Source organism: Lolium rigidum, unplaced genomic scaffold, assembly GCF_022539505.1.
Source record: "Lolium rigidum isolate FL_2022 unplaced genomic scaffold, APGP_CSIRO_Lrig_0.1 contig_70584_1, whole genome shotgun sequence".
Taxonomy (NCBI): domain Eukaryota; kingdom Viridiplantae; phylum Streptophyta; class Magnoliopsida; order Poales; family Poaceae; genus Lolium; species Lolium rigidum.
This window is the reverse complement of record NW_025901452.1, coordinates 1-13,879: the sequence shown is the minus strand read 5'-3', so window position 1 is coordinate 13,879 and position 13,879 is coordinate 1. Positions and strand designations below refer to the sequence as shown.

Below are 13,879 nucleotides of genomic sequence, written 5' to 3'. Positions count from 1 at the left end.
CCAGGACTGAACAAATTGCTTTGAGCATCACCGCATCATCTAGTAGTTTACCGACTGGATAATCAGCCAATCAGGCCAACGTTGCTACTTTGCTCTTGCCATGACGGAAAGTCAATTAAGCGTACGGCTTCTGGTAGCCGATGAATCCAAAGCAAAGCACATTAATGGGAAAAGCGGCGGAAAGTAAATGCGAGGGTTTGGGGAGGGGGGGAGAGAGAAGGGCCGGAACCTGAGGCGGATGTGAGGGAGGAGTGGAGTAGCGAGACGGCGGTATTGACGAAGAGCGGGTCGCGGGAGACGGCGGCGCGCACGGCGGTGTTGGCGGCCTGGAAGAAGGCGAAGCCGGCCGCGACGGCCGCGAGCTCGCGGCGGCCCCGCGCCCCGATCTCGAACCCCACCGACACGGCCCACAGCACCAGCGTCGCGGCGAAGAACGCGCTCGCGTCGCCCGCGCCGGCGCGGTGGGGCGGCGGCATGGGTGGTGGGCTCGCGCGTCCTCGCCTCCGCTGTCCGCGTCGTGGCGAGCGCAGAGCCGCACTTTTTCGCACGCTAGCCCCGGCCGCTTGGACCCCACGCTTGTTGCTTTCCGAGCCTAGACTCTGACCAGTGGGTCCCACTCCGTGGGGAGAAGACCATTCCTTCGAAATTTGAAACGGAAAAATAACTCGATTTGTAGAAGAAGAAGAAAAATAAATGCTCTAATAATCGTGACGTCATCTCGCTCGTTGCTGGGCTGTCCCTTCCCCGCCGGCTCGATCCACCAGCCCAACGCAACCACCGGCCGGCCGGCGCCGCGAAGCAGCCCCCCCATGGCGTCGAAGCAGATGGAGGAGATCCAGCGGAAGCTGGCGGTGCTGGCCTACCCGCGCGCCAGCGCCCCGGCGCAGTCCCTCCTCTTCGCCGGCGTCGAGCGCTACCGCCTCCTCGAGTGGCTCTTCTTCCGGTACGCGCCCCCACCGCATTTCCGTCCCGCGCGCTCGTCCTCCGCTGTACCGCGGCCCCGGGTTCTGGGGATTTAATCGGTTCAGAGATTGAGGGTTTCGTTTGTGCGTTTTGTGGCTCCGGAGGCTCCTGGGCGACAGATCGCCGTTCACGCAGCAGAACTGGCAGGGGGACAGCCTCGACCGCGACGAGGAGAACAGCAGGATCCAGCGTAAGGTTTTTTAGTTACACCCGTTTCGCGGCCACGAATTGGATATGCTTCCGCGTTGTGCTGGTGATGATGATGGAATGCTTGGGGTTCTGCAGACTTGGCGGAGATCGCGAACTTCCTGGGTATCACGCCTTCAGTCGACCCCGAGGCGATTCAGGTGAGACAAATGCGCTCTCTGTGCTGTAGAGGCCTATAGTTGTTGAGTATTGCTTTTGTTTTGCTACACGAGATCTCTTGAGGTGTGTTGAGAATCGCAAACAGAGATTCAGCGGGTGCCATCTTTTTGTGGGGTTTCAGGGAAGAGGCAGCTACGACGAGCGGGTGGAGCTCCTCCGTCTAATTGTTGACTTGGTGGAAGCTAGTTGCTATGCCGACAATCCAGAGTGGAGGTTGGTCTTACACTTTACTGTCGGTCGTATACTATTGCTATTCGGATTATACAAAAACATCGGTCAGATTCTGGTAATCGGTAGCTATTTTCAGTTTAACATTTTCCAGCACTGTATTGTATTGTATATAAAATATCAAATATTGTTTTAACCTCAGAGAAGGACATGTAAAACACAGAGCACCTAACAAGTTGCTCCCCTTGTAGTATTGATGAGCAGCTGGCCAAGGATGTACAACTGGTGGATTCAATTGCAGAGAAACAGGCCCAGATTTTTTCAGAGGAGTGCAAGCTTTTTCCTGCAGATGTCCAAATACAATCAATTTACCCCTTGTAAGTGCGCCAATTTGGTATTTCTTATTAATTGTATTATTTAGACTTTAGAGGGCACATATTTCAAGTACCCATATAGTTCCTTCGATGGTATGAATCTATATTGCCTCCACGGTTCTTTTCTCTGTTGCTGATTTAGAATATCACTGGCAGGCCTGACATAGCAGAATTAGAGTTGAAGCTCTCTGAGTATACTAAAAAGATGTCAAATCTGCAACAAATGGTTCAGGAGCTGGCATCTAAGGTATGTTGAGATGTGAATTTACAGAAATCCCTTCATATTTCCATGTTTGTTCTAATTTGGGCTGACCCCTCAGATGTATAACTATATCCATATAGTTGTCGTACTTTGCTTCTGAAGCTTGAAATTTATACTGGAAAGCTAATTATCAGAGAAAATCTAGCATATTATCATCCAGGGCCCTCCGAGCTTATATTATTGCCATGTAATCTGCATTTTGTGGATTTATTTTCCAGATAAGAGTTAAAAACACAGGATGTTTGGTGTTTCCACGTTTTTATATCATCATTATTCACTAACTAACAATGTCTTATTTGAAATCAATTTGTACACTTCATCTATCTGCAAGTTTCATGCATGCCAATACAATGTTAGTTTGTCGATAGTACTCTTTAGTATGCTATTTGCGCTAACAGTGCAGTTTCTGCTGCTCAGTATGATTATAACCCAAATGAAGACTATGCCGAGACAGAGTTGAAGCTGAGGGAACATTTGCAATCGTTTCTCGAAACAGTTAAATCCTTCAACATGATATACACTAAGGTAACTATCTTATGCATCTCCTATACATTCCAGACAACCAGCCTTTACATGAATATCTTTTGCTACTTCTTATTACCATTTTCCATGTATTTTGAGTTGTTAGATAACAGAAGTTATTTGTCATTGTAGGAAATTCATCCTTGGACGCACATGATGGAGGTGCCACAGTTGCATGGATTTGGTCCAGCTGCTAATCGCTTGTTAGAGGCATATAACACACTTTTAAAGGTACTGTTTGAATGCTTGATTCATTTATTGGTGACTCTGCTGCTCACTTTAAGTTTCGTGTCCATCTCTGGCCTACGTGTCATGATGTGATTATTTGAACTTCTGATGTTATGAAAATAGTAAAAGTTCATTAGTTAGTAAGCACTCAGTATGTCATAATACTATCATAGTTCTATGGCGTTCATGTCAAGTTTCTAAACTGGTTATTACCATAGGCAATTGATTATCCTACAGCATGAAGAGATTTGTTTTGTCTTGTCAAAATAGTTTCAGTAAGAAACCTTATTGCTGTTATATTTGAAATGCCCATGGAGGACAAGAACATCTTGTGAATGTAGCCTGGAAGCTCTGTTAAGTGAGTGCTCCTTGTATTCTGCTCTATGAAGTATTCTACTGATCTACTCCCTCCGGCCCTAAGTACTTCTCGTGTGTGCAATGAATCTAAACACATTTTAGCCTATGTTTTGCCTAAATCTGCGACAAGTATTTAGGGCCAGAGGGAGTAGAAACGTATAAGATAGCATAGTATGTCTTTATGTAGAATTCTGCTATAATTATTTAGTGACAATACCATCTTTGCTTTCTAACCTTTTCAGCTCTTATAATCCATGCCTTTTTCAACTAGTTAGCGTACTCTGGCTAAGTCCTTGCAATGTTAACCTTGGTCATACAAACATGCTTTGACTTGAGTGTTTTTATTTGTGATTTGCAGTTCCTTGGAAATTTGAGGAGCCTGCGAGATTCATATTCTGCGATGGCTGCTGGGTCACTTTCAAATTCAAACGAGCCTTCATCCGTCACAAAGATCATTTCAGACTGCGAATCAGCGCTGACATTCTTGAATAACAGCCTTGCCATCCTTTCAACCTCTGTGGCACGAGAGCAGGGTGAAACGCTGTGATTTTGCAGTCTGATAGTGATACCAAGATTCCACTTCGGGCAGATATGTAATGTAAGCTTTTATTGGTCTTTTTAGTTTCAGTTGGCGCATACTGTAAAGATTTTGTTGCAGCTATCGGTGTGTCATTGTATTTGTGTGTGCTTCTTGATGTTTGGGCGGTTGTAAGGCTCGCTGATCATATAGTCTTAAGTTTGAGAACATTGCTCGGATTAACTGAATCCATAGTAAAACTGCTTGCAACACCTCACCACCGCTTCCCTTTACTGACTGGTGACTGCCATGTTGATAAAGGTTAGTTTTGCTTTACAGCGTTATCTTTTTCTCACATGGACGTTTCAAAAGCGGACTGTTTCTCAGAAGATGGCAGCAGGTGCAGACCAGTCGGACTGCACGTGATCAATTTTGCTTTGACGGCAACGGATTCTGCTTCTTTATTTGAGATAACTTGCCCGTTTTATTCACCAGGTCTCAAAGAGATACAAGCAGAGTGAATGGCGACCAATTGACAAGCCAGTTGTAGTTTTAGCTAAAGTATGTGCTTCAAAATTTGATTCTCTAAATCCTGAATAAAGTTAAGTTGGCTTATCAGAAAGACCCTCTAGGGACTTCCTTGATCACTCTCCCAAAAATACTAGAGTGGCTGAATGTGCATGTTGTAGCCTGGACCATGTGTAATTTTGGCAATAAATGACAATCCATGTATGGACTAATGTTTCCACTTAGTTGTATTTTAATAGTTTTTTCATAGGTAATGCTTAAAGGCCATACGGTTGGATTCAAAGTTGAAAAACGAAGAAAGTAAAATAAAATGGAGTTTGTGTGTGGAACTCAAATGTTGTCTTGCTTTAGCTTATGAGTTAAGCCATTGAGGATCAAGATCTTGAGAAGATTATTGAAATACGGAGTAGAAGAATTCATGACATCTTGGGTTTGATACTTGTCCAGTTCATAGGGGAAACTTTTCCCGTGTTGATTACTCTTGTAGTTGATGCTATTGAGTGAAACCATTGAATTAAGTTTATGTCCAGATTGTTATTCATCATCATATCACCTCTGATCATGATCCATATGATGTCTCGTGAGTAGTTCGTTTAGTTCTTGAGAACATGGGAGAAGTCATGCTATTAGTAGTGGAACTGTGTTGAGTAATATGCAATGATTTGATATTTAAGTTGTGGTGCTATTCTTCTAGTGGTATCATGTGAACGTCGACTACATTATACTTTACCTTTATGGGCCTAGGGGAAAGCATTGTGTATTTGACTACTAATTGTGGGGTGGCGGGAGCGACAGAAACCAAACCCCCGTTAGGAAATCGATGCACGAGGGAGTGTAGGATCTCAAAGTTTAAGGCTGTGGTTAGATTTATCTTAATTACTTTCTTGTAGTTGCGGATGCTTGCAAGAGGTATAATCACAAGTATGTATTAGTCCAAGTATGGGGTAGTGCATTAGCATAGGTTCGCCCACACAACACTTACCAAATCATTAAATATTATTCAACTATGTGAAGTGAAAGCACTTGACGTGATTCCCGTGTGTCCTCAGTAACGTTTGTTCATCATAAGTAAAATAACCGGCTTGTAATTTGCTCTAAAAAGGATTGGGCCAATCGCTGCAATTATTACTACTGCATTTTATTTACTCGTACTTTATTTATCTGCAATACCAAATACCCCTGCAAACATGTTCGCTAGTGTTTACAGTGAATCCTCGATCAAAACTGCTCGTCAACACCTTCTACTCCTCGTTGGGTTCGACACTCTTATTTATGAAAGTACTACGATACACCCCCTATACTTGTGGGTCATCACACCGCGTGGGTGGGTTGACAAGAAGGTGAATAATTTTAGTGGCGTTGTCCGTCTCCATCGTCGAGCAAGGGAAAGAGGACAAAGACGAGCAAGAACAAGAACAAGGAAGCGGTGGTGGGCTGACCCATGTCGCGCTGCGTGCGTGCGGCGTGTTCCTTCTGCGCCTAATGAGTGCATTTTTAGCATTTTTTTACACCATTATTTCATTAAGGTATCATTGAGTAGTAATAGGATTTTTGTATTTCACTGCGCTACAACGCCTTTTTATGCTTGTCTTCACAAGATCTTAAAATAATAAGGTAATGATGAAATATCAATAAAAACTATCATTTTATGGTGTTTTGACATGATAAAAAACATTTAAGCACTTAATTATACACCTGGGCTAAAGGAGGATGCGAGGACAAGTTCTAGAAGGTTTAGCAGGCATCGGTACGGGGGAAGCCCGCTCGTACCGTCCGCCCGTACGATGTGTCAGGAGCACCGCCTCGTCAAATACTTCCATCTCACACAGACGGCATAGAGATATGAGACACACAATGCCGCAAAAAACAGAAACACCGCTCATGGTCAGATCTAGAGAAGGAACTTTGGAGAAGACATCAGCCGAGCTGCTACGCGGATCGATCATCGGAGGATAAGGCATCATCCCCTTCATCATCAACCGCTGCATCTCCATCACCATCATCAATCCCATTCTCCCCCAACCATAGTTGTAATTTTGATTGCTATTGTGGATTTGTATTCGAATTCATTTCATCACTTCCATCCCATCCATAAGATTATGATGATGTTCTTGATTATCTCAATGTGTGAGTAGTTCAGTTCTTGGGGAGATGAAAAAACCCTAGCATGAATAGGAGATGAATATAATATGATTTATGGTTTTAAGTATTAATATGTGTTAGTTATCTCTCTTGATATTATATGTTGTGCACCATGTAATATTTGCCTTATGGCCTCGAGAGGAAACTACCCTTTGAAGTGTGGTAAAGTGAACGGCGAGAAGTGACATTACCATATTTGCACTTTAACACATGGATGAGTGGGATAAAAAGATTCTCACTAAGCTCATATTGATAACCATGGAGTAAAACCCTTAATAGCAATAGTCAGTATGTGGCTTACAGAAGACTATCTGATGTGGTTATTTAGAGATGCGATGACCGATAGCTTTTTGGACGCATCTTGTTATGGAGCTCTCCCCACACACAATATGATTAAAAACATACTTCATCTTCATTAACATTAATCCTAATATAATATTAGAGGTAAATCCAATAATCCCTGAGAACACTTTGTATTATTAAGTTTCAACCCATTTCCATAACGTTTTTTTATTGATTTGTTTACTTTCTTGCAACCAATTACAACCATCCCATAAAACACTTTAAACTTAAGATTAGAAAACAATTTACAAGTAATTTTTAATAGATAGTAGCAAGGGGCATTAAAAACCTTAACTAGTAGCTCCTGGTGGTTCGATACTCTTATTTCGAAGTAGCTACAATTTATCTGTGTTTTTGCAGTCATCAACACCTAACGAGCACCATAAAGGAGCCCCATAGTTGTTGACCTTTACCAAGAATGACCTTTTTCTAGTCATACCCTAGGCTAGAGAAACTTTAGCAGACCCCATCCGTGGCTCGAGCAGACGGGTTCTGGGGAAATAACCGCCAATATGCGGTACCGAGCGTAGACCGTGGCTCGAGCAAATACCGGAAAACGCGAGAGGCCAATTTTTTGCAGCAATACCCCACCGCGGGGCGCGGTGCTCTATATACACGGATTCTGGACCGCTTTTTTCAGTTCGCTGCATTGGCCCAGGGAAATTTCAGGTAGTTGGTCTTCTTCCACGGCATGAGCCATCAAAATTTCGGCGAACCTCGGTCAAATTCCGGCGAATCTTCTACCGTAGGATTACCGCAACTGGCTGGTGCTGTAGGCGGCGGGCCGCGAACGGAGCTAGAAGCGGCAGGCCTGGGCGGCTAGTGATGGCGGGCGACAGGCAAGCGAGCATCGGTCCAATTGGTTGTGCTACGGGTGGCGGGTGGAGCAGGCGATGCACGGTGAGCAACGCAGATAGCGCGCGGCACGTGGCGGGCAGCGCGCGGCGGTGGGCGGCGCGGTCGGCGCGATTGTGGCGTGCAAGCAGTTGTAGGAAGAAGTTGGAGGAAGAGGGGAAAACGAAAATTCCTAGAATATGCCTTTTACCGTATGATTTTACGATATCTGTTCGGTCGCATCTCTGGCAGAGCCCGTAAACGGCTAAAACCAAAAAATAACCGCTAGTTTACGGGTTTGGGCTGAAAATTGGCGCCGATCAGTGACCGTAAAAGGGCCAAAACCGAAAACTTTTTTCGGGCCAAGACCGAAAACTCAAAACGGCATGTATTTGTAGGGGTCGATCGAGCGAACCGAACGCTCGATCCCTATCAACGGCGCACTGAAATTTCAGCTGACGCAACCGCTCGCTCTCTCCCTCCCCGCGCCGCCACCACACTCTGTCGCCGCCACACCGTCCGATTCGCCCGAGCCCCGCATCCCGGAGGTAGCGCAGGTCGCCCCGCACCCCGCCCGCTGTTTCTCGCCCAAGTCCGGCTGCCGCCCCCACCGCCGTCGCTCCGTCCGAATCGAGGATGAGCTCGGGCGACGAGTTTGATCTGTCGGATTCGTCGAGCTCCGACGATTCTGACCTCGATGAGCTGCTCCAGGACGACGAGATGGAGGCCACCATGCTCCTCCTCTCCGTCAAGGAGCTGGAGGACCACGCGAAGCTGCTGAATCGGAGGCGCGGGTCCGTGTTTGGCCAGAACCACATCCAGCGGAATCGCCTCCTCGGCCACGAGCAGCTGATGGAGGACTACTTCGCCGAGGTACTTACCTATCCTCCACATCTGTTCCGTAGGAGGTATCGCATGCGGCGTAGGTTGTTCCTCCAAATCGTCAAGGCCTGCTGATGACCCACAAGTATAGGGGGTGTATCGTAGTATCTTCGATAAGTAAGAATGTCGATCCCAACGAGGAGCAGAAGGTGTTGACAAGCAGTTTCGATGAAGGTTTCACTGTAAATGCTCACAAACAAGTATTCGGGGGTTTTGATGTAACCGATGAAATAAGTACGAGTAAGTAAAATGCGAGAGAAATAATTGCAGCGAGTGGCCCAATCCTTTTTAGCACAAAGGACAAGCCGGTTTGTTTACTTATAATGACCAAACGTTCTCGAGGACACACGGGATTTTAGTCTAGTGCTTTCGCTACATACAGCCTGATTAATCTTCATTGTTTTGATAAGTGTTGTGTGGGTGAACTCTGTGCTAATGTACCGCCCTTCCTAGGACTAATACATACTTGTGATTATACCCCTTGCAAGCATCCGCAACTACAAGAAAGTAATTAAGATAAATCTAACCACGGCCTTAAACTCGAGATCCTGCGATCCCTCCCGCATCGATATACCAACGGGGGTTTAGGTTTACGTCACTCCGGCAACCCCGCAATTGGCAAACGAGTACAAGATGCATTCCCCTAGGCCCATAAATGGTGAAGTGTCATGTAGTCGACGTTCACACGACACCACTAGAAGAATAACACCACAACTTAAATATCATAACATTGAATATTACTCAACCATAGTTCACTACTAACATTTAGACTTCACCCATGTCCTCAAGAACTAAACGAACTACTCACGAGACATCATATGGAACATGATCAGAGGTGATATGATGATGAATAACAATCTGAACATGAACTTGGTTCAATGGTTTCACTCAATAGCATCAACAACAAGTATGAATAGATACCGGGAGAGTTTCCCCTATCAAACAATCAAGATCAAACCCAAATTGCTACGGCGGTGACGAGGTGCTGCGGAGGAGATGGCGGTGATGATGGTGGAGATGATGATGATGGTGATGGAGATGATGTCCAGCTCGATGGCGGTGACGATGGCGTCGATTTCCCCCTCCGGAGAGGAATTTCCCCGGCGGATTCCCGCCCGCCGGAGAGCTCTTTTCTCTCTCGGTGTTCTCCGCCCCGCGAGGCGGCCGTAACCCTTCGTCGGGATTCCTCCGTGGCTTAGGTTTTCGGGACGAAGGGTTTCGCGAAGAAAAGGAGGCGAAAGGGGTCGTGGGCCCCCTGGACCACATGGCGGCGCGGCCGGGGCATGGGCCGCGCCGCCCTAGGGTGTGGGCCCACCCCGGGTCCTCCCGGCCCCTCCTTCCGGCTCCCTTCGTCATCCGGAAAAATAGGATTTTTGGTAAAACTCCCTTCCACAGCTTGATCTTCCGAAATATTGCATTCCGACGGTGCTTTTTCCAGCGAGAATCCCGGCTCCGTGCTTGATCTCCAAATAATCATGAAACATGCAAAATAGATGAAATAACATAAGTATTGTGTCCCAATATGAAATATATCAATGAATAACAACAAATTATGATATAAAATAGTGATGCAATTTGGACGTATCAACTCCCCCAAGCTTAGACTTCGCTTGTCCCCAAGCGAAACTGAACTCTGTAAACAGGTCCACATGTTTATGGAGTGAAGAGTCGATAAATAAAATACGGACAAGAAGCATCATATTCATTCACACAAGACATTATAGTAAACAACTTCCTCATATAACTCAATCTTGAGACAAGTATAAGGTAGTCACAAATAAAGGTGCATAAGGAATCATAATTGGTGATGGCAAACTTTGTTCTTGGTCAGAGAACATTTAACAGATTATATTCATCTATTGAGCAGCGCTCTCATATTAAAAACTTATGGTAAACTTGCATACTCAATCATATTAATCATTGATGACTTTCAAAGCTATATTCATTCAAGGTAAAACTTGTACTAAACAAGAAAGAGTAAAAACATGATGAAGCAAATCACAATATAATAGTTTGATCACAACAACTCAAATGCTTGCTTGAGATGGAGGGAAATAGGTTTACTGACTCAACATAAAGTAAAAGACGAGGCCCTTCGCGAGAGGAAGCGAGGATTAAATCATGTGCTAGAGCTTTTTCAGTTTTGAAATCATATAAAGAGAATAAAAGTAAAGTTTTGAGAGGTGTTTGTTGTTGTCAACGACCGGTAGCGGGTACTCTAACCCCCTTGCCAAACGAGACCTCCAAAGAGCGGCTCCCATGAAGGACGTTATCTCTACCGAGCAAGGTAGATCATCCCTCTTCTCTTTTGTTTACACATGTATTTTAGTTTATTTAAGGATGACACTCCCCCCAACCTTTGCTTACACAAGCCATGGCTAACCGAATCCTCGGGTGCCTTCCAACAATCTCATACCATGGAGGAGTGTCTATTGCAAAATTAAGTTGCTTACCGATGAATCAGGGCAAAACATGTGAAGAGAATTATTAATGAAAGTTGATTAATTGGGGCTGGGAACCCCGTTGCCGGCTCTTATTGCAAAATTATAGGATAAGTGGATGAAGCCACTAGTCCTTTAGTGGAGGCTGCCTAACAAGACTGAAAGATAAAACACCACATACTTCCTCATGAGCTATAAAACATTAACACAAATAAGAAGTAATAAGTTTTGAATTGTTTAAAGGTAGCACATGAAGTATTTACTTGGAATGGCAAACAATACCATGCAGTAGGTAGGTATGGTGGACACAAATGGCATAGGTTTGGGTTCAGGTTTGGATGCACGAGAAGTATTCCCTCTCAGTACTGGTCTTTGGCTAGCAAGGTTAATTAGCAAGCATAAGAGTTGAGGGAAACAAACAAATATACATGTGATAGAAACAATCATGCATCTTACTTGTAAGCACAAACAGTTTTAACTTTAGAATACTAAGCTAAGAACTGATAAGAAAGATAATAATATCTTCTACATGTACTTCCTCTATTCATATAAAACTCAAAGTGTTGTTGCTATTGACCATTGCTAAGTTTGCCAAAACCAAATAGATTAACTCAATGCTCTCAAAGTGGTACCAATACTAAAATCAAGATCAATCATATAGTAGAAATTGCAAACTAAAATAAGGTGTGCAATATGTAAATGATAAGACTTCTCATTAATATTCCATAACGATAACTCACACCAAGGGATACATAGACAAACTAAAGGAGAGATACTCCACACTCGCAACCCATCTCATACGATAACTTCCCTACTCATGATATGACACTACTTGATAGTAAAAAGTAAAAGGTAATGATAATGTGATACCGCGGCACTCCCCAAGCTTGGAACAAACCAAGGGGATGCCAATACCGATGATGAATTACTCCTTTGGCGATGGTGGTGATGAATTCACGACAAGCTTCTCAATAAGCTCCCGAAGCTCATCAATTACGTATATGAGGTTGCGAATCATCTCCGAATTGTGCTCGACGCGGTTAAGAAGTCCGTCCGACGACGAGTCCCAACTCTTGGAGTTATTTCCCCAACCTTCGGCTTCGGGCTCCGTCTTTCCTGCATTGTTAGAACGATCTATATCCCAATTGCTAGGCAGTGCTGCCTTGGGAGTCCTTTCAATTTGATTATTGTAGATTAGATTGTGGAAAGGATGGTGAATGCCCGAAGAAGATGTCCTTGGAGCTAGGTAATGGCGGGGAAGTCCTCCTCCGGTCCTAATCCGTGCGCTCTTCTTGGCGTTGAGCGAGTTTGTCACCACTTCGACGCTTGCAATGGTGGTGCGTGGGTGCTCTTGCGGAACTTCTTCGACTTCCTCTTCATCCTCCTTTGCTTCTTCCTTGACGCTCTTGTCCTCCTCTTCCCACTCACGATCCTGATTATCTTTATCCGGAAGCTCCTTGCCCTTGTTCTTGGAGACCATGGTGCCTCTAAACTGAAAACAGATCCTGGCAGAAACAGCTCGAAACAAAACACGTCGAGAAAACGATATACGGACCTCCGGGGGTCCGGGGATTTTATAATAAAAAATTTCAGAACAAACGGAAAGTACCAGATCGAACCAGAGTCGGAAAGGGGCGACGAGGCGGCCAGACCATAGGTCGGCGCGGCCAGGCTGGGGCCCGCGCCGGCCTGTGGTTTCACCCCCTCGTGCGTCTTTTCCACTCCGTTTCGATCTCGTAATTTTTCTTATTTTCCAAAAACAGCAAAAATAATGTTCGGAAAGTAAATCGCGAACTTTTCATTACCAGTACTGTTACCTATTCGAAGTTGAGTTCTGGCGGACTCGTCAATTTGTCCCTTGATGAAAGCCTCCGGTGTTTCCACTCGAATAATATCAACATCAACATTATAAGAATCACCCGAGATATAATGCTTGAGTCTTTGTCCATTCACCACTTGCGTAGCATTGCCTTGGAGAGAGCTAATTTTAATTGCTCCTGAACGATACACCTCCTCAACAACATATGGTCCTTCCCATTTCGAGAGTAATTTCCTGCAAAGAATCCGAGACGAGACCGATACAATAGGACTTTATCCCCAATATTAAACTCTCTTTTGATGATCCTTCTATCATGCCATTTTTTAACTTTTTCTTTAAAGAGTTTAGCATTTTCATAAGCCTCACTTCTCCATTCATCTAGAGAACTTAATTGTAGCAACCTCTTATCACCGGCAAGTTTAAGATCTTTATTTAATTCTCTAACGACTCGATAAGCTTTGTGTTCTAGTTCTAAAGGTAAATGACAAGCTTTTCCGTAAACCATTTTATAAGGTGACATTCCCATGGGGTTTTTATAAGCAGTTCTATAAGCCCATAGTGCGTCTTTCAATTTACTAGCTGATACGTCTCCGACGTATCGATAATTTCTTGTGTTCCATGCCACATTATTGATGATTTCTACATGTTATATGCACACTTTATGTCATATTCGTGCATTTTCTGGAACTAACCTATTAACAAGATGCCGAAGTTCCAGTTCCTGTTTTCTGCTGTTTTTGGTTTCAGAAATCCTAGTAACGAAATATTCTCGGAATCGGACGAAATCAACGCCCAGGTTCCTATTTTACCGGAAGCATCCGGAACACACGAGAACCGCCGAGAGAAGGGAGGCGGGGCCACCAAACCCTACCCCGGCGCGGCCAAGGGGGGCGCCCCTAGGGTGTGGGCCCCCCTTCGACCTTCTCGCGCCGCCTCTTCGCCTATAAGAAGCCCACTGGATCAGAAAACCCTACACCAATTGACGAAACCCACGAAACCTGCCGGAGCCGCCGCCATCGCGAAGCCAAGATGCGGGGGACGGGATCTGCTGTTCGGCACCTGCCGGAGCGGGGAAGTGCCCCGGAAGGCTTCTCCATCGACACCGCTGCCATCTCCACCGCCATCTTCATCACC

The 13,879-nt window shown here is 45.0% G+C and overlaps 1 protein-coding gene across 1 annotated transcript; it reads left to right on the top strand.

Annotated features, from left to right (window-relative positions):
- The first annotated feature begins 809 nt into the window (after positions 1–809).
- LOC124682209 (AUGMIN subunit 7-like) lies at positions 810–4,034 on the top strand. Its single transcript, XM_047216943.1, has 9 exons — positions 810–943; positions 1,068–1,153; positions 1,249–1,310; positions 1,451–1,542; positions 1,749–1,874; positions 2,028–2,118; positions 2,551–2,658; positions 2,788–2,886; positions 3,599–4,034. The coding sequence occupies exons 1-9, from the start codon at positions 810–812 to the stop codon at positions 3,785–3,787; spliced, it is 987 nt and encodes a 328-aa protein (XP_047072899.1). The 3' UTR covers positions 3,788–4,034.
- The last annotated feature ends 9,845 nt before the right edge of the window (positions 4,035–13,879 follow it).